The sequence below is a fragment of the Garra rufa genome, chromosome 2 (assembly GCF_049309525.1).
Source record: "Garra rufa chromosome 2, GarRuf1.0, whole genome shotgun sequence".
In the NCBI taxonomy this organism is placed as follows: Eukaryota; Metazoa; Chordata; class Actinopteri; order Cypriniformes; family Cyprinidae; genus Garra; species Garra rufa.
This window is the reverse complement of record NC_133362.1, coordinates 26,767,907-26,792,752: the sequence shown is the minus strand read 5'-3', so window position 1 is coordinate 26,792,752 and position 24,846 is coordinate 26,767,907. Positions and strand designations below refer to the sequence as shown.

Below are 24,846 nucleotides of genomic sequence, written 5' to 3'. Positions count from 1 at the left end.
ACCTTTTTCACATTTCCAGGTTTCTCAGCAGCAGAAGTCATCATAGTTGGGTTAACTTTGAGGGCAATGAATGGGAGAGTACCACAAATCTATTTTCTGCATTCCCATTTGCTCAAATAGCAAAAGAAAAACTCCACGATATTGTTTTTACAACTTATAAAAAATAGAGAGAGTCTGATAATGGCAATCAGTAGATAGAGCGCATTTATTATTATTAAATTGATTGCAACGTTATATTTTCACCGTGTACCACTTGCATAAACACTGCACCGTAGGGGCTGACATTGTTGTTTCGCGGGCTATGTTACGTCAGAACTCGGAACTGGGAGTCCATCAATCTAGTACGAGTTCACGGGTAGGAAGTCACGGGTTTGACTGCTGCTCCATTGCACTTTCACAGGTAGAACGCAGCACTAAGCAGCACTAAGTCCTCAGAAAGGTGGCTCACGCATACTTTATCAGAATCTGTGGAATTAGTTATTAGAAAAAGAAGGGACACTCTTTTTTCTAAACTATCTAAACTGCCTAAAGCTGCACTTTCTAAAAGAGATAAAGAAAATAGAACAAATAAGTAGGTAAAACACAGACTGCCACATACTTGTGATACCAGATGATACCAGACCATGTCTAAAGTGCAATATTCAGAGTGCCGCAGTCCCCCTGCAAACACAAAAACCAGCATGACAGAGAACAGATAAGAACATCCACTGAAGCAGCAGAACACAGCTCTGTAAACATCATTTATTCATTCATTCAGCAGGACACTCACTGTTCAGGGCAATACTCTAGCTTTAGCAGTCAGGTCAACACATAGTCATAGAAATCACATAAATACAGCAGAGAAATCTGATTACAAAAAAATTAAGGCTTAATATCATTATTCACTTCAACCTGTTTGTCTGCAGTTATCTGACACTAAATAATGACAAACTAATGTTATATTTTGGCATTTTTAGGGATGTAACGGTATTGTAAATACCGTCGTACCGCAATAGCAAATTTTTTCGATACTACCGTGGTCGCATGACTCGATAAAACCATAGGTCTTCTAAAGAAAAGTTTGCTCAGGCGAATGGAGCGAACGGGAGGTAGCGGGAACTACAATTCCCATCAGCCCAGGTGTGGCCGTCATCCTTTGCGGTCTGTTGCCCGCCCCCCTTGAACGTCAAGTTCCCTTTATTTTCGATATAGCGCCAGATCACAATAGAAGTCATTTAAGGTTATCTTTCCTATAGAACCGGTCTATACATTGTTCTTTTATTAAACAAACTAAATTGCCTTATGTTATTTATCTTATTTACACGAAGGCATGTCATTTCTGTCTCTACACTGTCACGCGTTTACAATGTCTCCTCCGCGAAAACACGGACGGGATCGCGGACTCCATTCATAAAAACGGAATTTACTATAGCGCGAAATGCCACGGAATTTGTCGATTATAGGATTAATAAATCAAAAGTTGGTCTGTCACTTAATTCAAATCGCGATATGGACTACTGTCTGTGAAAACTGAAATGGAGAAAGACCGTTTTAATATGAATCCTGCATGTTCCGTTTGCCTCTGTGTGTATGAATGGAGGAGACACGTTTTTGTTTTTTTACTACACTCATACTGAAGCACGCGTGACGCTCACGCTTATTTTGGCCTTTGCATCTCACATGAACAGATAACTCAGTCTCCAAAGCTGCTGTGAGTGTCACTTTTACCGTTTCATTTGAGAAAACTAGCATCGTATCATACTACGGTATACACACAGAAACTTTACGGCAACCTGTCAAAATAAAAGTACGGTTTAACATGTAACAGAACAATATTAGTCTTGTATTACTTTTGTACAGTATAATGTAGGCGTGTATATATTCCTATTTAAATAATTTACATAAAACAATATATATGATAAAAAATAAATATTACAACAAGATTAACCACTTAATTGTAGAACAAAAATACTACAATTATTATTTAAACGTTTTAAACTGAATATAATTTTTCTTCCATGTATTGATTTTAACAGTAAACCTCTGTTTGTTTGCCAAAAATTAAAAGGGTTTATTTTTCATTTGATTAAAAATAAATGTTTATTCTTTCATTTGATTATCAGAAAAATAAAAACACACAAGAATTTCTAAAAAAAAAAAAAGAAAAAAAAAAAGAAAAAGATTGTGGAGCCCTATTGTTCAAAATGTTAAAACATAGTTTTGGACTTATTTTTCCACTGAAATGAATGTTTTCGTTACTACACAAAGTAGGCTAAAGTACTGCGAAAAAAAAGTAACGTGGTTACATGGTTTAATAATTTTTTGTTATTAAAATTGAAAAATTGAAGTTTAAAAGTTTACAGATAGATGGCTAATTCGTATGCCATTGATATGTTCAGTGTTCATGTAATCTGTTTAATAAACACTTCTGGCACTTTTTTCGAGTCTCTTCATTAGTTTTGTTTTCCCTGTAAATGATTCAATAAATACCGTACCGTGCCATTCATACCGAGGTATTACCGTACCGTGAAGTTTTGATACCGTTACATCCCTACATTTTACATAAAAAAAAATTGTAGCAAACTTTAAATAAATATGGCATTAGATTATTCTACTGTGATTGATTGACAAGAAACAACCATCTTATGTAAAAACAGGTCAAGATATGCGGTAAACTTGAATTGTTCTCATGCTTATGAAATACACGGCAGACAACAAAATAGATGAGAATATAAAAACCATCACCGTTTGGCAAAAAACTATTTAGAAGATTTAAGAAGACTTACACATGCAGCTCTGACAGAAATATGTTAAGTTTGAAAAAGTTTCACAGATTACAAAATAATTAGCTCATAATAAGCAGTGTTTTAATAAAATTAAGAGGAAAAACTTGTTTCAGGTAATGATTTAAAACCGTTACTCATCTTAGACAGTGTACAAACAAAAGAAACAGCACTGTTAATGCGATCAATGTAGCTGCATATAGCTGTATAGACTTTAACGGTAGAAGTTCACTTACGTGAAGAGCACTGTTCGCACTGGAAAAAAGAAACCTTGAATTTCATTACCTGATACTGACAGGGTGCCAATTGTCCAAAGTTTCCCTATTAAACAAAACTAAGCTGTGTAAAATCTAAAGGCATTCTGAGTCTGTCAACATGACATCTTAAGTGTACTGCTTCAGATCTGATTTAGTCCTAACACATAAGGTCAGTCCTAGCATTAGTAAATTTTGACACAAAAAAACCAACCTATTTTCAACTGACAGATGAAATAATGAATCCTGAGAGTAACTGTGAAAATGATATTGACAGCACAAAAATGGCTTGCTTGCATCAGTGTCTGTGTTAGATATTACAAAAGTAACAGCACAGTTGTGTTTGGCAGAGCTACAAACAGTTCATGTCATTCATAGCAGGTGACAGTACCTAAATAAATCCTTTTTACTCTCCAATGTAAGGCTTTGCACTCAGTCAAACAAAGGCATGCATTTGCAACATTTGGCCCACTTGCTTTGTTTCTTGGCCTCCCGGGGCCCGCCGTCCAACAGACCATCCATATAGTGTCCATACTCCTCGATGGCATCTTCCACACGGGTGATATAAAGCCAGGTAAAGATCACGCCAAAAAACTAAGAAGAAAAAAACTTTTACTTTAGAAAATGAAAAGTTGTGATATTAAAGTGGTTTATTGCATGTATTGCAAGCACCCCAAAGTATTTTAAATGGATTAAGATCTGAACTTTGACTTTTTCCTTCCAAAACACTCAACAGATGACCATTTTGCACAATTTGTGCAGCCTGTTTTTTAATGCTTGCCTAATGCACTCTTAATTAACTTGATTAACTGTTGCCATGCCTGCAAATCTACTGATGGCGCCAATTGGGTTCTTTGGGACTTCCTGATGTATTTGCTCTTGGGGTAAATTTGGTGAAACGGTCTTGTCTGGACATATTCTCCATTTAGTTTTTTTACAATAGCTTAAAAACTACATGATCTGATGAAAACTGTGCGAGAAGCAAAATATGTACCAATAAGTACATACCACTGCAGTTTCTAACAGAAATGAACACTAGAGGTGGTATAACAGCAAGCACTTGTAATCGCTTTCATACACAGTTATGATTATAGCTCTATAAGTTTTGCTTTCCAGACGTAACAAGCATGCTCTGTAGCTCAGCCAGCATGGAATTGGACTTAGGATGCAGAATCCTTGGGTACGAATCCCATCAAAAACATGACTCACGATGAAAGAGTTGAAAGATGAGAGGTCGAAAAAACAATTTAAACCAGCATGCTTGCAATTGCATTTTTACACTACATTTGTCAAGACTAAAAAGCTACATGTCAAGACATTATTTTATGGTACATTATTTTAAAACGTCACGGAGCATTAGCGTTACAGCACCCCTCAACATATGTGCGTTCATTTGTTCTAGGGAAAAATAACGAACACCCTTTTAGCACCTCTCATTGGATATTTCACACTGAATGTCATCACAAAACTTACATGGCAGTACGCATTTCGCATCTTGCAAAAACGTTCCCACAGGTACGTTTTCGTCATGAGATCAGGTTGCTTAAAAATGGCTTTCAATTCCATTTCAGATGCATATCCTTCAACGGTCCTCCTTTAAGGCTCAAGCGGCTCTTTTAGTCTTGACATTTATGGTACCATGTACTTCAGAGCTTATGGCCAAACCAGAGGTTTATATAAGGTGTGGTGAGGTTGCCATGCCTGCATAAAAATACTAGTCAAATGGCCAATGAAAAATAGCTCAAAACTAGCCTAATGAGAAACATAATGAAATGTATCGTTCACGCTCGTCCATATAGTAGCAGTGAATAGTGACCAGCATCAAGCTTTTACAATAAGATGCAAAAATGTGTTTTATATTCCAAGTGTCTTAGGGGTATATCATAGGGTTTGGTAAAAAAAATTAATAAAAAAAGAGATTTAATGGATTATTTATTGAAAATCCTGATCTTGGCTGTCACAGTCATGAGACTCTATTAACACAAGAGTTCACTACGAAGCATGCAATTAAGATTGTGAAAAATCCATGGAAAATAAAATACTGATACGATGACCATAGCTGCATATAAGCGTAGACTTAAACCAAATGGCGTACCATCAATTATCCCGTCTAAACGCCCCTGGATATTGAGAGAAATCCGTGCTGAGAAACTCCTTTAGTGGCTGTAGCATCATGACAAGACTCATGTTTACATCCTGCCAGGATGGCATCTAGCATTTCTTGTCTCTGCCATTTGTAAGCTTTTTTAAAAGCTGTGGTCTACTAAAAGCCTCAAAAGCACAAGGGATAAAGTGGAGAGAACAAAGATGCGGGTCTTTAGGAAGTTTTATTCATCCATAGGCATCATCCCATTCTTTTCTCCTCTTCTTATTGCTAGGGAAGCAACTTCCCTTGTTGCCATTTGACTGAAAATTACAGCCTAAAGCTGCACAAAGTGGCATTGTATCAGTATTTTTTTTTTCTGAGTAGTATTGCGGTAAAAATAGCAACAGGTAACGGCAGTAGCTCACCAAGTGAAGCCATTTCACATTAACGAAATAATGGCGTCCCCCATAGTCTAGAATACGTATAAAACGATGTGCGTTTTTAAAAATAACCTGTCTTTCATGGGTATTCTATTACATTTTTTAGTTAGAGACATAATTTACGTTATATATAGCCATTCAAATCTTACCGGGGTTCCCTTTAATAGTTTGATGCTGGCTAAAAAAAAGGGCATATGGCATTAGAACAACACAAGGGTGAGTAAATGATTACTACATTTTTATTTTTGTGTGAACCTTCATTTTAGTCTGCATACTTCATACTGCAGCTATACAATTTGTACAGCAAAATAAATCTTGTAATAAACATCTGGGATGGTTCACAGTGTAGGCAGACTGACTAATGACTTTCCTCAACTGTGAATCGCCATTTACGGACAAACTATGAAACTAATTATGAAAGCTTCTCGGCCTCAAGAATTTTCTTGAAAAAAAAAACAAGTTCCACCGCTTGTTTCCACTAGCGTAAATATAAACAAAAATCAGACTGGAAATCAGTTCAGATCGAAACACTATAATCAAATCTGATGTGAATGTTGAAGTCACTGTTGGCAATGCTATGTTAAAGTCTCTCAACAATACCTGTGCTTATCACAGATGAAGCTCTATATCTTCTGCCATCATTTCCTGTGAAACAGCCTACAGATAGAGGACTGTCAGACCTAATAGAAACTTAGCCCTGTTCCCAGCACCTTTAATGTACTGGAGCCTTTATAAGAAAGAATTAAATTACATTTGGTGTTCATGTGCTTTCAGTGTTGGTGGGTTATTGAAGTTGCAGCATTTTTGAAATTACTACAAAATGAATTCAAAATTAATGTGATTATGATAATCTACATCTGTGACAGCGCTGTGGTGTTCTTCAGTGCATCAAGGCACCTCTTTAACACTGGTTAAAGTGGTAGGACACACAGAAACAGCTGAACATTAGAGGCTGCTTTTGAAAGTGAATCGGATTTCCAGACTGCTAATTTGCTGAAAACCTGTCTACTCATGGTACTCTTTTGAGAAATATTTTAATTCATTCAAACCATGTCTCTCTCACCGCCCACCTCTTAAACAGTGTAAAAAACACTTAATGAGGGGTTATTTTATAAAAAGCATTCTTAATTACACTGAATTTATGAGTCGGCACAGATAATGATGAAACCTGAATAAAGAGTAAATGAAGTCTCCACATAAAGTCAAATTCTTGGTCTTTTGATGAGAAAAATGATTGGAATTTTTTTGTTTTGGCATGTTTTGTAAATATGTGAATATGAATATTAGCATTTCCAAAAAACTTTCCTAGCAAGCTTACAGACTTTTAATTATAAATGATAACAGCATGTACAGTTGTAGTCAAAAGTTTACATACACCTTGCAAAATCTGCTATATTTATTTTACCAAAATAAGAGGGATCATACAAAATGCATGTTATTTTTTTTTTTTTAGTACTGACCTGAATAAGATATTTCACATAAAAGATATTTACATATAGTCCACAAGAGAAAATAATAGTTGAATTTATAAAAATGACCCTGTTCAAAAGTTTACATACGCTTGATTCTTAATTCTGTGCTGTTACCTGAATGATTTTTTGTTTTTGTTTAATGATAGCTCTTCATGAGTCCCTTGTTTATCCTGAACAGTTAAACTGCCCGCTGTCCTTCAGCAAAGTCCTTCAGGTCCCACAGATTCTTTGGTTTTTCAGCATTTTTGTGTATTTGAACCCTTTCCAACAATGACTGTATGATTTAGAGATTCACCTTTTCACACTGAGGACAACTGAGGGACTCGTATGCAACTATTACAGAAGGTTCAAATGCTCACTGAAGCTTCAAAAGGAAACACGATGCATTAAGAGCCAGGGGTGTAAACTTTTGAACAGAATGAAAATGTGTACATTTTTCTTATTTTGCCTAAATATATATTTTTTTCATTTAGTACTGCCCTTCAGAAGCTACAGAAGACCAAACAAAAAAACACAGCTGTGGATCATTCAGGTAACAACACAGTATTAAGAACCAAGTGTATGTAAACTTTTGAACAGGGTCATTTTTATAAATGCAACTGTTATTTTCTCTCGTGGACTATATGTAAATGTCTTTTATGTGAAATATCTTATTCGGGTCTTATTCAGTATGTTTTATGTAAAGTAGATTTTTTGTAGAATTAAAAATATAAGAATGAATCTCACCTGAGGAACTAAGATGCCCAGAAGAATTCCAGCCATGATTTTATAGTTGTCCATGAACCAAATGAAGACGGCGTTCGTGCAACCACGGGTGTAGATCTGTTCTATATTTTCTAGCCTCTGTGGGCAAAGGTCAGGCAATAGATATATTATTACATTATTTATTACATCGCAGAGTCAAAAAACTGCCATCACTGCATGTCTCATTAACAACCAGTGTTATGAAGTCATTGATTGAAAATGTACTGAGGGATAAGTGGAGGCAATTATAAGGCAGATCATCATTCATCTGTGGTGCTGCATATCCTCACAGCCTGTTAAAATTCAAAGGTGGTTCTCATTGCTCTTCTCAGATGATCAGACCTTTGACCTCTCCAAACGACCGTATTTATACTAGGTGGGTCGACACAGTAGCACATAGCACTTTTCAAATATCAGAATGCACTTATAAGCTACTTCAACTTTAAAAGCAGATATGGGCAGATAGAGAGGTGAACAGGGCACTTACCTCTTTCTCCAGGGCCTTGTATCCACACATCGTATTAACAACTTCAGAAGGCTGTAACAGATAAGCAAGTGCAGTCTTAATATTTTCATAAAGGTAAAACACCTAGATGCATACAGTAGCTAAACTTTTTATCTTGTATTTCTCACTCAACTGTGAGATTATGTAAAAGTACTGATTTGGAAAACAGCAAAACCTCAGGGAAAAAAAGACATTTAACATTCCCAACCCGCTGGATCATAGGTATGAAATTTCACTTGGTGCTGATTAATGACTAGCTTACTCTCGTAACAGGTTTCCATTACACTAGCTTTGATCCCCATTTTGTCATTCTAAGATATAGATGAGATGTACTAAGCTTTTTAAATGATGCTGGAATCAGAGATAGCTGAAGGTAGGACTGCTTGGTTATTTAAAGGGACTGTAGTAATTGGATAGGGAGAGTGGTTGGATAGGGAGTGATTGCTGATGATGAATTGGCCGTGTTAATTATCTGCGCGAGCTCCTCCTGAAATTTGTTAATGAAACATCACTAAAGGTAATGTCATCAGATTAGATTCTGATATTTGATTTTAGACAAAACTTTATGATATAATCTTCATATATAGACAGAATTGCTTTGTCTTAGACTAAAGTAGTGATGAGGTAATGCTTGTCCATAGGTAATCTGCACACAGCTGGATGTCAGCAAACAGGCTCTGTGCTTTTTCCAAAACAAATGAAAAATTAATGTCCTTTGACTGTAAGACCTGCATTAGTATCGCACTTTAGAGGACCTATTTTTAAACTGTCCTATGCAACTCCAAAAATGGGCTCAATTAATATTCAGCTAAATGTAATTTCAAGATGGGTCTTGACTCTTGTGTTGAAAATGACAAAAATCAATGTTGTCTTTATCGCCAAATAGTGTAATAAATATCTTCTGAACTAAAACTTCTGCAGATGGGATAAGCAGTACATTTTCAAGTCCTCATCATATGTCATAATGAACTTCATAATACACAGATTTTATTTGATTTGTGGAACACACACACATATATATATTTACTTATATATATATTCTATTCAATGAAAATGTAAATTATGACAGAATTAACAAACATTTTTAGGTGAACTATGCCTCTAATTAACAAAAGTCAGGTTCCTTCCAACATTGTAGTTTTTGGCACAACAACAGCAGCACAAATATTCCAGCTTTAATTGACACTCATGTAAGCGAACTCTCAATCCCTCACTAAGAAATGGCTAGCTCTAGCTCTTTATTTCCATCCTGTTAGACGTCTTGTTCATGTTATTGCCACTGTGTAAATAATCAAGCTATAAATCAATGCTTCACCAGAGCATATTTTCGAAAGTCTGGTCTCCCTTTTATAGACATACTACTTAAAATAAAACAAGAATAACAGAAGATTATTCACTTTTAGCAGTTATAGATTTCAAAAGGTATACACAGCACAGGAATAACCCAGATAATGCAGGATCATTATGAGCTCGGCGTTTCCATAAATGAACAAAAAGTAAAGCAAAGCAACTGGGTATTATAAAAACTGGAAAGCCTGAGCAGAAAAACACTTCATGCATCATTTCACAAACGTGACGTGTGGACAACGTTCTTCCCCAGTTCACTAGATGCAATGCCATTGTTTTTGCACCTGTAAAATTTAGAATGTGCCAGGTAATTGTGAAACCGAAAGCAGATATGAGCAAGCTTGAATGGGACAAAACTAAACTAACAGTGGAATGCTGAAACACAAAGTGACCATTTATGCTTTTCATCTGCCCACATTTCTCCCTTTAGTCTCTTTTCAAGTGAGCAAACAGTAACCTCATGAAAGACTCAATCACAAAGGCAATAAATGCGTCAAGTCTTGGCAAGTAAAACAGGGCTGATTTAAATTTAGAATTTAAGTATTTTCTCCCATTTAGTTTATGAGTTAACACTTAAAATGCACTTAAAATGGCTAGGATTATATTTCTTAGTTAACATAAGGTTTGTATATTTAGGTTTTTCGACAGCTGACAGCAACGACTCTGCCAAAGTTTACAGACATACAGCAATATTTGTTTATGAAACATTTGCAAAAAGATCCTGGAGATAAGAGGACTGTGGGAAACATGCTTAACCCTTGTGCATTCAAAAAAAAAGTTACACATGGGTGCAAAATGGACAAAAATGTCCATGTCCAAAAACTGTCATAAAAATATGATTTATTAATATTTTTTCCACTTTCACTGATGTTGATTTTTTAACCAGCATCTGTTCTATCCATAGATACCAAACATTTATTAATTTTCAGAATTGTAAACCTTTAAATGCTGGTTTGTTTACATAATGCCACAGGTGTTTTTTTTATGAAAAAATTAAAAACAGTAGTTAATTTCCATATACTAAATGCTAAGCGGGATGATTTTTTTTTTTTTTTTTTTTTGCTTATTAGCTTCTTGGGTGTGTCAGTAAAGAACAACTTCATTCATTTTGTGTCAAATAAAAAAATTTTTTTTTAAAAACTAACACTTAGGTCCATAATGAGCTTCCTCTGCTGAGTAACGTCTCTTCATCTTGCAAGCAATGAAATGCCCAAGCCCTCAAGCACCAAATATGTATAGGTTTGGCCGTGCAAACACCTGTTTGGCTGTGCAAACACTCAAACTTTGTATAAAATCTACCAGACTAAACAATCAGCATTTTCTTGTGGTTAAAACAAAAACAATGTGTTTAGGGGCTGAACTTCTACATCAAATTCAAGCTCACCTTTTATCTCTGTACAAAAACAATAACAAATGAAAAAGTGCAATCATAGATTAAGATGTGTGTTTGGATGAAAAAGAAAAATCCTCAAAGCTCATTAACCTTCTTTGACCTTATTCATAGTTTTGAGGACATGGCCCTATGACCCTGCAACGGGTGTGACTCATATACATAGAGTAGGATTTTTGATTGCCAGTACAATATCATTTCTTTTTTAAACTAATTACACACATAAGACATAACATTTTCAGTAAACACATGCAAACCACACTCTGACATCCTTACCAACATACCCACACAATTATAGCTGCATTATTTTTACAATTGACTATAATAGACTATAATATGCATAAGCAGTATTTAGTATAGAGTATTTATTTTATATGCCAAATTTGAAAAAAATGGCACAATCTAGTAAAAAATGTTAAAAATTTAAAATTTGAAGCCTTGCCGATAGAATGAATGCATATTAGCAAATATTGCATCATTGTATAGTCAAATGGCCCTGGGTCAAAAAAATTGCAGCTAAAATAGGTTTCAATGTGGACATTTTTGTCCTTAAGGTCCTGAGTGTGAGTATTTTTTGTACGGAGGGTAAAATTGATTTTTTGAAGGAAATGAGGGTGAAATATTAAAATTTTAATAAAAACACACACCTGAGCCAAGATTTATGCAGTTGGCATTAACACAGACACACATATAACAAAAAACAAAACTGAAATGGACAAAAATGTCCATAAGGTCGCACAAGGGTTAAGCATGATTCTTTTAACCAGCTTCAGACACTTAGAGTAGTTTAAATATTTGATCTAATGTGTACACTAGATTTTTTTTTTTTTTTTTTTAGAAAGTAGTGTCTGTAATATTGTGAAATATTAAAAAACAAACAGCTGATTTTTATTTCATTACATTTTTTGTGTATTTTATTTCTGTGATGGTTTAGCAAAATTTTTAGCAGCCATTACTTCAGTCTTCAGTGTCACATGATTCTTTAGAAACCATTCTAATATTCTGATTTGCTACTCTTGTGGAAATTGTAATACATTTTTCTTTGATGAATAGAAAGTTCAAAAGAACAGCATTTATTTAAAACCTTTATGTAACAATGCAAAAAGTCTTAAATGTCAATGTTAATCAATTTAATGTGTCCTTACTGAATGAAAGTATTAATTTCTTTAAAAACAAGCACACACAAAAAACCTTGTATTGTGCATGTGCTTTATGACAAATTGGAGTGATATAAATGTGACACTTTTTTCAAAAGGTGCGTTAAATGGTTAGTTCACACACACAAAAAAAATCTGTCATTAATTACTCACCCTTATGTTGTTAAAAACCTGTAAGACCTTCGTTCACCTTCTGAACACAAATTAAGATACTTTTGATGAAATCTGAGAGCTTTTTAACCTACTATAGACAGCAAGGGTTGTTCCATGTACACGGTCCAGAGGGGTATCAAGAACATCAACAAAATAGTCCATGTGACATCAGTGGTTGTGGTGCATTCTCGAAGCTTCATAAATTCTGAACCACTGAATGTCACATGGACTATTTTGTTGATGTTCTTGGTACCTGTCTGGACCTTGAAGGTGGAGTACCCTTGCTGTCTATGGAGGGTCAGACAGCTCTCGGATTTCATCAAAAGTATCATAATTTGTGTAGGTCTTACGGGTTTGGAATGACATGAGGGTGAGTAACTTATAACAGAATTTTCATTTTTGGGTGAAGTTACAGTTTGTACAGCATAAAAACCATTACACCTATGTAATGTCCCCATAAAACATGGAAACCCAACGTGTGTGTGTGTGTGTGTGTGTGTGTGTGTGCACGTGCACACTGCAAAAGGAATGAAAAATATTCATAGACAAACCTTGCTCACACAACAGGTGTAAGGCACTGCACACGCTAGTGGACCAGGAGCAGAGCAGTTATGATACATGTTCACCTTCCAGTCTGCGAAGTCATTTCCCCCACAGCATTTGAACTAGAAAAACAAGAATTAAAGCTGAAAAGATTATTTGCTTATAGACTTATTATTTGGAAAAGATGGCTGTCTTCTCATCTGGCACTACTGTAGACAGTGATGTACAAGACAACTGGAAGGATATTTGTATATTGCATTTTTAAAAACAACATTTGGGTAATGTGCAAATGGTGGGATACGAGTTGAACTTGCTAGTGTCATCAGCTAAATTGCAGCTAGGTTGACAGGGCATGAAACGTGAGAGGTGAAATGAATAATCTGAGCTGCTCTGTATTCATTTATTGAGCCAAAACTTTTTTATGAATAAATATTAGGCTTCTGTCTTCCCTCAATGAATGACATAATTCATATTCCTTCCCCCTTAGCTCATTTAAATGGCAGTGAATAACATTAGAGGTAATTACTTAAGCAATTGCTTGATTCTCTTATAAGAAACCCATCTCATACTGATGTACAAGAAAGAATTATATGAACAAAGAGCATAATTGTTTGATGACGTCCTACTGCAGAAAGCATGCAGCGTGGGATGTCGGTCACAAAACAAATAAATGAGGAATGACCAGAACACCATTGGGAATGGAGTTCCAGACAAAGAGAAAACAGAAAACACTAACTATGTTCTGATTCACAGTGCCCTGCACAGTGTTCACTGCTCTCTACAATACTGAGATTAGGATATCTGTAAAAATACACTTCACTTAAAGGGATAGTTTACCCAAAAATTAAAGTTCTCTCATTAATTACTCATCTTTATGTCATTCCAAACCCATAAGACCCTCATTTATCTTTGTTATTTTTGTTTTCTTCCAAAGATGAAAGAAGGTCTTATAGGTTAGGAACGACATGAGGGTGAGTAATTATTGACATAATTTTCATTTTTAGGTCAATTAACCTTAATCACAAAGGTTGCTCATTTGGAACGTAATCCAATGCTCCCCGATATAGACAATTCCTGATCCACAAATACTAGTGCAATGTGGAAACTATGTTAGAGATTATTTAAGATGAAAGGAATAACAGAATTACTTTTCATTACTTATTTTAGCCAAAATTTGTGATGTACTGTGGGGGTATATATACAAAATGACTGTCAGGTTTCTTTCTTTCTCGAAATCTTGTAAATTGATATTCCAATGTAGACTTGCTCCCGGTGATGTTTTCATTGTCCTTCAGACTGAACACATATGCCCTATGATCTGCAATCTCATTAAAGATAATTATCCTGTGAAGTAGAAACAACAAATTCCTATTGTGTCATGTTGAGCTTATTGGGATACTGTTTGACACAAGCCCTTTGCATTTGCAAAAAAAATCTAGTTTAAAAAAAGGCACTAAAGGTTGTTTAAACAGAAAAATAATCCCTTTATTTTAACAATGGACCAAACAGAATGTGCTAAACCTTTTTCTTTCGACCATCACAGTGTGAGGAATGATTATTTGAAAGTGACTGTTCTTAGAGGCGCCACTGTACTTTGTTTCTTTAAAGTCAAGGCAGAAAGGAGCTTGTTAAAAGAATTAAATTGCTGTAATATTTCTGTACATAATTGAGCGCTGCTGAAACAGCTCACTGTAATTACTTAAATTTAACAGGTACATGCAGATGCTCTGGGTGAGGTTGTGCAGCCGGTGGACTGGCACAGAGTCATTCTCATTCAGCTGAATGCATCTCAGAACTACAGCGCTCTCTGAGAGTGTTGCCATTGAAATGTCTGAGCATTGAAATGTAGTAGATGTGTCTGCTGGGTGCCTAACATTTTAGACTTCAAGCAGTGCTCTTTAAATGGACTCGTCCAAAATAAACACAAATGTGTTTTTAATTGTTTGTTTTAATGTTATTTCTGGATACACTCTAAAGTTGTTGTACCTAATTAATGGTCATAAAATACATGAACAACAACAAGAAAAACTGTAATTTGAGTTACATCTGATTATAGGGCCTAATGGTTTTTTTAGTGATGTGAAAAACACAGACCGAATTTCATTATCCAGTCATTAAAACAGAATTTATAAAGCAGAATGTGATGGAATTTGGAAAATGTTAAGTCAAAAGTATAGAATAAAAAAATTAACTATATGAGGACATCTACATGAACTTTATCTCCAGATGCTCTGAGATTTCACTTCACTAACATTTTACCATTGTTTGTTGTAAAAAGGAACTGTGCTACCTGATCTCATGATGAAAACGTACCTGTCGCAATTTTTTCGGGAGATGCGTAATACGTAGCAATAAGTACATATCACTGCAGTTTTCAACAGAAATGAACAGAAGTGGTAAAACATCGAGCACTTGTAATCGTTTTCATACACAGTTATGATTACAGCTCCATTATGTTTTGCTTTCGCTTTTTTTCCAAGTCAAGTCATAAAACTTACCATATGTATGTTCATCTGTTTTAGGGGGAAAAACGAACACTCTTTTAGCACCACTCAATGGACATTTCACATCGAACACGTCACAAAATGTACATGGCAGTGTATTGCGCATCTTGCGGAAAAGTTCCCACAGGTACATTTTCGTCAAGAGATCGAACCAGTTGGAACTGTTCTATTTTCATTTTATTACAATCTTTAAAAGACTAAATAAATTAATACATTTTTACAATAAATGTTAAATTATTAAATTCAAATGCTTTTTAATGATAAACAACGAAAACCTTAGAAACAAAGTTAACAGATGCCTTCAATGCAATCTTAAAAAATCTGCATATTAAATCTGTACCCTTCATGTGTCCATGATAAATCTCTTACCGTTTTCTGAACAAAGTCCATTATGTTTTTGAAATCAAGGTCATCATAGTAATTGACGATGCCTTTACGGATGTTTTTGTTGAGAAGGTCCTCTGTCTGTTTGACAAAGAAAGTCAGTGTTATAACAGGAAGATGCAATGTTACAAGTATGATTTTTTTTAAACATAGGATGTAATGCTTTGTTGTTCCTTTCATTTATTTTGAAGCAGTTAGAAATAAGATAAAAAAAACAAACTGTAATATCTGAAGACTGGTGCAGTTAGTTGCTTAAAAATATGACTGAAAATAAGTATACAATGGTAATTATGCTCTGGCATCAAAATTATTTTGTTAATGATTGTTGAAGTGTCAAGAAGCCAAACTAATTTCCACACCCAGCTGATGTTGAAATACAATCTAATCAGAAAACAGTCATGTCCCAGCAACCATGTAACGTTACTCATAATTATCTTTTTCAAATTAGCAGGGATCCCATTAGCCTGAAGAAATGAATAACAAAGAAACTGACAACAATTATTGTCACAATGCATGGCTACTGACTAGAAAATACTGCAATACTGAATTCTGTATGTATACATTTATTTCTGTGACCCATATCACAGTCTACCACTTGAAAATGTACATCGAAAAACAGACTTATTATGAAGCACGGGATTTGTCAAGAATCTGTCATTATACATGAAACAAGAAGAAAGATAAAAATGACTGTACCTGTCTCCTAAAGATCAAAGCAACAATCCCACCAATGAGCTCCAAAATGAGACAGAGAGCCAGCATGTAAAGAAACTGCAAGGCAACAGTAAACAGTGGATCTTAAGTGGAAGAGACATGCATACATTACAGAAACAAATGAAACAACAGAAACGCCTACATGGGCAGTGAGTCTGTCTATGCATGTACAGCACCCAGTGACATTTTCACAAGGCAGATGGACCAGTGAATACAAATAGCTCATAACGGGATTCAATTCCCATCAGCTTTTTTTCTAGCTAGTGTGTGATTACGGAGTTGTATATGTAGAGGATGCTCTGAAACAGGATGCACTCTTAGTACTGTTTGTCATTTTCAATCCGGTTGATCATAATTGCACTTTAGGAATTTAATATGACAGCGGTCTAACAGTTCTAATGGCATTCGAGCAAACCATGCTAACTGTTCTGTTGTTGGCTGCACAAACGAGCATAGGACACCATTTAGAGTCCCAGCCTCAGAGGAGAGCAGAGCAGTGAATCTATTGATTTATTTACTGTATATTACACTGCTGCCATACAGATCTAATGTAAACATGCGATTTCTTTCCCAGCTGTTTACCTTCACAGACATAAAAGACTGTTTTTGTAACTCCTGTGTGTTTTTAACATAAACTGTTTGACAGTTTAAGCACAATAAGACATGAAAGTGTGCTCAGGAACCATATATCAGAAGTTTAAACTAATATGGCTTTAAACAGACAGTTCACCCAGGGCATCCAAGATGTAGGTGACTTTGTTTCTTCGGCAGAACACAAACACAGATTTTTAACTCAAACCGTTGCAGTCTGTCAGTCATATAATGTCAGTCAATGGGATTCACAGCTTTCAGAGTAAAAAAAACAAACATACACAGACCGGCTAATCTTTTAGTTTTTAAATCGGTTGCAACAATTAGGATAAGCACAAGTAATTACCATTTTGAGTAGCCGTCTTACTCACATCTCTCTGTGTAAACAACGAGTGACGAGTTTGTTAAGATCTCAATGTATCGTCAAGTTGCAGGGTTTAATTTGGTTTTGTCTGTGTATATTTTTTACTCTCAAAGCCTTGGATCCAATTGACTTCCATTATATGACTGACAGACTTCAATGGTTTGAGTTAAAAATCTTTGTTTGTGTTCTACTGAAGAAACAAAGTCACCTACATCTTCGATGCCCTGCGGGACATAATAATCCAATCCAAACAGATGTTCTTTTGGCACAGTTCCTGAGATACAAGCTATAAAGGCACAGCGCTATTCTGCAAAATGGGGCATTTAAAAAAACTCAAAACTTATTATATCAAAATGATATAATAAATGATATGTGGTGTTTTTTGAGCTGAAACATCACAAACACATTCTGGGGACACCTGAGACTTATATTACATATTGTAAAAAAGGGGCATAATAGGTCTTCTTAAAGTAAGAATGTTTTCCACTTTCTACTGTTGACCCCCTTTCAGCCTTTATTCTTTCTGTGGAACACAGAAGATGTTTTGAAAAGCGGTTTTGTCCATATAATTATAGTCATTGGGGACCATATCAACACTAGGTATGTGTGTGGCAAAAACAAATTATTTGTTGCGCTCCCCTGAAAAACTAAAATCATACAGGTTTGGAACAACATGAAAGGGTGACTAAATAATGACAGGATTTTCATGTTTGGGTGAACTATTACTGATATTTATGTTTGATTCCTTCAAAAAGCATCAAAGAACAGAATATGAAGTGTTGTGTACAGAAAATCAATTTGGTTTACATAGTTAGTGTTATGCTGAAGTATAGTATTTGTGTTGTAGAGGACACTACTATATGCAAGAGTCTGATGGAAAAATGAAAACTTACCACTTTGAGAAGGCACAAGTTGTCTCTGAGAGATGCCAGAACCCCGATGAAGGAGACGATGAACATGACCACACCGAGCACAATGAGGATAATGGCAGGAGCAAGGAATACTCCTTGCAATGTTTTGTACTGTTGCCTCTCAACCTCCGCATAAATGCCAATAGCCAAAATAAGGCCCCCTATCAGCTGAAACAAATCACACAAATCAGACCATTTGGGTTTAATGCAAAAATCACATTACAGGATAATTATCACTATTTTAGTGATTTTTAGTATCTTAAAAAACATTCAGGACCTCAATAAGTGACAAAAATGGACATTATTGAACCTAAAAGTATATTCTTCAGTTTGTTTTTCATATTTAAAGGTATTATGGTTAAAACAAGACCCAAGCAGAGCAATGTGAAACTGTGACCTCCTGAGTTAATGCATTCTAACCTTGAATATTAATGGCTCCCCAATGCGCAGAGTGTGATTTCCATTTGGAAATATTCTACATGATTATCATACTGTACTGATCAAAGCTATGGTTGACTAATTAAAGAATTAAAGCATGTGCTGTGAACCCCAAAGCATTCTGTCAAGATGAAGAATAGTAGTAGATAAGGGATTCAGATAAAGTTCAGATGCAAAACTGACATAGAAGAGCAAAGCACTTCTGTAACCCTGAGAAACAAACACTGAGCTCCAGTGACATGGCTTAATGGCATAATCAAATAATAACCGTCATAATGCTGCCCTGGTAATTGCAGTAAAACCACTCCACGCCTGTTAACTCGTGTGTGTGTGTGTGTGTGTGTGTGTGTGTGTGTGTGTGTGTGTGTGTGTGTGTGTGTGTGTGTGTGTGTGTGTGTGTGTGTGTGTGCATGTCTGTGTGCATATGGGCTTTACAACACATTTGTTGTGGTAATGCATTCCTTTCTCATTCAATACCACACCAGCATGTAATCTGTATGGACAAGTTGTAATCTTTTTCCTCAAAAAGAATGATTGGTATGTACTGGGAAGTTTCTCAAAATTAATTAGATGAGAAAATAAATATTACGTAAATATTTTAAACTCAGTGCGTAAGTTGCTCATTTTTCTAAAACGATACTGTACTGTTCAACAGTTAAATTAGTGTGTCAAGTTTCAGAGGGAGGCAGTTAAATTGTATGTTAAATGTGAAGGGGTGTCAACTGGTCAAACTGGTGGAAATGAATGGATAATTACAGAGTAAACGACCCACCCACTCAGACCACTTTTAGTCTTGTTTAAATTTAAATAAACTTGAAACATGAAATGATCTGTGGGCGATCTGGATGAAATGAAGGTCATTAAGTTTGGTTAAATTAAAGGTCCACCTCTGTATATCGTCATCATTAGTTTACAGAGGGTTTGTTGACTGATGGGTTTAAAAAAAGAAGGTGGCTATTCATATCAGTAAACAACGTGTAGTAGTGTTTAAGAAAAACAAATGCATGTTACAGTATTTTTTTTTTATTATGAAACTATATAAAACTATTAACATGTATTGAAAAGTCTTACTTAAACTACCATACACTACCAGTCAAAAGATTTTAAACAGTAATATTTTTAATGTTTTTTTTTTTTAAAAAGAAGTCTCTTCTGCTCACCAAGCCTGTATTTATTTGATTCAAAGTACAGCAAAAACAGTAAAATTCTGAAATATTTGTACTATTTAAATAACTGTTTTCTATTTGAATATTATAAATGTAACTTATTCCTGGATTGTTTAGCATCATTACTCCAGTCACTTGATCCTTCAGAAATTCATTCTAATATCCTAATTTGCTGCTAAAAAATAATTTATTATTATTGTTGAAAACAGCTGAGCAGATTTTTTTCAGGTTTCTTTGATGAATAGAAAGTTCAGAAGAACAGCATTTATCAGAAATAGAAATCTTTTGTAACATTATAAATGTCTTTATCATCACTTTTGATCCAATTTAAAGCATCCTTGCTAAATATAAAAGTATTAATTTCAATCATTAAAAAAAATAAAATTATACTGACTCCAAGCTTTTGAATGGTATAGTGCATAACGTTACAAAAGATTTTATGATTTTTGGATCTTTCTATTCATCAAAGAATCCTGAAAATAAATAAATAAATAATAATAATAATAAATACATGTTTCTTGAAAAGCAATTCAGCATATTAGAATTCAGAAGGATCATGTGACTGGTGTAATGATGCTGAAAATTTAGCTTTGATTTGATGGAATAAATTATCAATTATATATATTTAAATTGTAAAAATCAAAATTGTATTGTTTTTGCTGTCCTTTGGATCAAATAAATGCAGGCTTTGTGAGCAGAAGAGACGTCTTTAAAAACACTAAAAATCTTACTGTTCAAAAACTTTTGACTGGTAGTGAAATTAAAATAAAAATCTTTTTTAATAAAGTATTTTATGCTTACCAAGACTGTATTAATTTGATTTAAAAAAAAACATAATACATTTATTAATATTTATACAATTTAAAATAACTGTTTTGTATTTTAATATATTTTCCAATGTAATTTATTCCTGTGATGCCAAGCAGAATTTTCATTAATCCTTCAGAAACCATTCTAATATGCAGATTTTCTGCTCAAGAAACATTTCTTATTATTACAAAAGTTGAAAACATATATTCTGCTTAATACTATAATAGTAATTTTGAATAAAGTAAAGTAAGTTAATGAAAATTTGATGACTTGCCTTTTAAAGGACAACAACAAGCCCTTTAGATATTGAAAGACTGGGGAAAATAAAGAATAGATAAACAGAAACAAGAAATGCTTTTATGTTTAGATTCTTCAATAAGATTTTCAAAAGCTACATGGGAAATTGGTTGGAAAGTGTCAACCAGATTTATGACCTTTGGCAGACTATAAAGACTAACGGCATAAATGTTGATAGAGTCCAAGACCACTACCACCTAATTTCAACACAAATTCTCTCAGGCTGAATCTGGCTCCATCTGGGTAGTCATATCTACAACACATTTTCAAGCACCTTTATGTTAAACTACATTGCTTAAACCTTTTTAAAAAGTAAATAAAAAACAAAGAGCATCTTGACAGCAATCTACAAAACCTCTACCACATATTTCTGCAAATATACACAATTCAAAACTATTTCTAAACATCCAAAACCGCCATTATGCCAGTCTATAAAGTTAGCACAAGTCAAGCAAGTTGTACGAAATTGTGAATTGCAAGTTGTAAGAAAGTGCACTTCAGAATGCCTTTTACCAATCACCATGAGTGCATGAGAACAGATGTACTCCCTTGCCTTCATGAGCAGAATAGCCATCCACACATAATAACTCAGCCTTGCAGCCCTATTTGAGGCACATGTTCCTGGTCTCTTGTGAAACCTGTGATGAAAGCAGCACAAAGTGTGCGCTGGGTCAGCCAGTACTGTAATACGGTGCCAATGGGCCACCAAGAGCCTTGGCTGGTGGCATAATGGTCTGAAATAGGGTCGTATGGGGCCCATTGTTTACGCTGTCAGTGTGATGGGTTTAACAGGTGCAGACCTGCTCTTGACCGAAAACAGGAAGAGAAGCACAATGGTGCAGTCCGTAATATTTCAAACCTCTGGCTCTGGAGTCCCAAAGTAGCTTTGACACCAGCCTTTTACTCACAGTAATCTTTTTCAAATGTCAATAACAGATGAGAATAAAGATAACTATAGAATGTCATAGTCTCTACAGCATGACAACACCTCAAACTTGAATAACACTTTTATGAAAAGCGTTATTTGCATATTAAACAATATAAATAATCCATTAATGGCACAATTGTAAAATGTACACTACCTGTCAAAAGTTTTTGAACAGTAAGATTTTAAATGTTTTTAAATCAAGTCTTTCAGAAATTTATTTGATTTAAAGTAAAACAAAAACTGAAAAATCTTGAAATATTTTTACTAGAAATCTATTTTAATATATATTTTAAAATGTAATTTATTCCTGTGATCAAATCTAAATTTTCAGAATCATAATTCTTGTCAGTCTTCAGTGTTACATGATCCTTCAGCAATCATTCTAATATGCTGATTTGCTGTTCAAGAAACATTATTATTATTATTATTATTAACAATATTTAAAACAGTTGAGAACATGTTTTCAGGATTCTTTGATGAATAAATAGATCTAAAGATCAGCATTTATCCAAAATAAAAAGCTTTTGTAACAATATACATTATACCAGTCAATATATTTATGTATTTATTTTTAGGAAATAAATGATAGAAATTAATACCTTTATTTAGCAAAGATGCTTCCTAAATTGATCAAAAGTGATGATAAAGACATTTATAATGTTACAAAAGATTTCGATTTCAGATAAATGCTGTTATTCTGAACTTTCCATTCATCAAAGAAACCTGAAAAAATTCTACTCAGCTGTTTTCAACAATAAATAATCAATGTTTTTGTTTGTTTTTTTGAGCAGCAAATCAGAATGATTTCCGAAGGATCATGTGACTGGAGAACGATGCTAAAAATTCAGCTTTGAAATTAGGAATAAATTACATTTTAAAATATGTTCAAATAGAAAACAGTTACAAAAAAAAATTAAAAATACACATATTTCAAAATTATTCTTACTAAATGCAGGCTTGGTGAGCAGAAGAGACTTATAAAAACATTAAAAATCTTACTGTCCAAAAACTTTTGCCTGGTATAAAAAATGATTATTATAAGAGTTTATAAAAAAGATGATGCAAAAATAATTTATTCAGTAGAAAACTGTATAAAAGAAAATGAAAAAAAAAATGAAACTGAAAAAAACCCCACAAACATTGCATAGTAATTATAATCTGGATTTCAGTTTAGGATTTTAAATTAGATCTGAGTTTGAACTGTTGAAGGAGTTTAAAACATCAAATATCAGTGCTTATATAACCCCAAATGACTGTAGTTTATTTTTGGTAAGTCACAGGCTGACAACAGTAAATAAGAGTATTAGGTAACTTGGGAACTATATACAGAAATACATGCTTGATCATGTTTTGAATTAAAAGCACTGGAAGATTCACCAAAGTACAGTAAAGTACAGTACAATTACATGTTTATATATATTCATTTCTTACCTAAGGTACAAAACCTAAAAGGTTAATCTTTGTACTTTATTTACCCCTAAATGATACATATTAGTACTGTAAAGGTACATATTAGTACTTTAAAAGTAAATATTAGCACCTAATGTGTACATACTAGTAACAATCGAAAGGACTTAAGCAAAGGTTTTTTTCTAAGTGTGTAGAGCTATGAGTTTGAACATACCATACATATCAATCAAACTGCATTTGCCTCAAGAAATCATTGTAATCCTGGTTTCAAACAAGTTTGACATTATAAATAGAGGTCTTTATAAATAGCAAACTAATTTCATACTAAAGGCAAAAGATAAAGGTTCATAAAGATGAGAAAAAAGATTCTTAACACAAATTCAACACTCTTGAACTGAGTAATAATGATTATGTGCAAATGAAATATGAATGATTGTTTTAATGCTCTTTGACTGCATGCTAGATAAGAGTTAAAGCTGACCACACAGTATTTTTGTCATCTGATTATCATGCAATCAATAACAGAAGCAAAATAACCACTCACCACTAAAAAAAGCCTGTTTCAGTTTCTATCTGCCTCTTGTATAACTATATACAATGTATTTATTGTTGCACAAATTCACACATGCACTTAACAATGAAGTGTTTTCATTAGCCTACCTACTGTTTAATTTACCATTTCCCTTAATATTTTCTACAGCGTCGTCAGATATTTATTAATACATCAACTTATAAACATTTGCAATGTAAAAAAAACATTTGACTTGTTTAACCCATAAGCCCACAGTACAGAAGAAGAGGAGGGTGGGGTCAAGAGCACTGGAACAGGTATATGAGTGACATAATAACATAATTAAAAATACATAAACATAAAAGCAAATGTTACTGCTAACAGACGCGTGATATTCTACTAACGTTATTTTATTTCCTTTCTCTCTGTTCTTTCCGACTTTTAACACAGCACTTGTCTACATTTGCTGACAACCTCACAGACTTGTCCCATCGATTTTTTAAATGATAAAAATCACACTCACCCAGAAAATTGATGCATATACGATTAACGAGAACTTGAGAAAGAGGTACGAGCACCTGTCGCAATATCGGACTTCATTTGACATGTTTAAAAATATAAATAACACGAAATACGTTCGCGCAGACACTTCCTGGTTTGTTTGTAACGTCTACCTGAATGAGCCGAGCACGCGCTCCATTATCACACAAGCCAATATGAATCGCAATGTTTTGATTGATGGGTGGTTTGTCCAATGAGAGAGCGGGATTTCACATGGCTATTGTAGGCTATTTGTATTTCAGGAGTTCATGGTTTCAGAGCTCATATTTTTAAAGGACATTATTACTTTTGGATTTAACATTACAATTCGCTCGAGAATGTTATATATGAATGTATATTAATGGTATATAAAGATATTGAATATAATAATTAGACTTATATATCTAAATAGATTTTACATAGGT

At 34.2% G+C, this 24,846-nt stretch overlaps 1 protein-coding gene across 1 annotated transcript; it reads right to left on the bottom strand.

Annotated features, from left to right (window-relative positions):
* Nucleotides 1-727: 727 nt before the first annotated feature.
* On the bottom strand, nt 728-24,538 carry tspan15 (tetraspanin 15). Its single transcript, XM_073833990.1, has 8 exons — nt 24,405-24,538; nt 18,304-18,489; nt 16,438-16,512; nt 15,727-15,822; nt 12,862-12,975; nt 8,246-8,296; nt 7,741-7,857; nt 728-3,610 (listed from the first exon to the last, which is right to left on the bottom strand). Exons 1-8 carry the CDS (start codon nt 24,486-24,488, stop codon nt 3,449-3,451), a joined length of 885 nt encoding a protein of 294 aa, XP_073690091.1. The 5' UTR covers nt 24,489-24,538; the 3' UTR covers nt 728-3,448.
* Between the last annotated feature and the right edge of the window lie 308 nt (nt 24,539-24,846).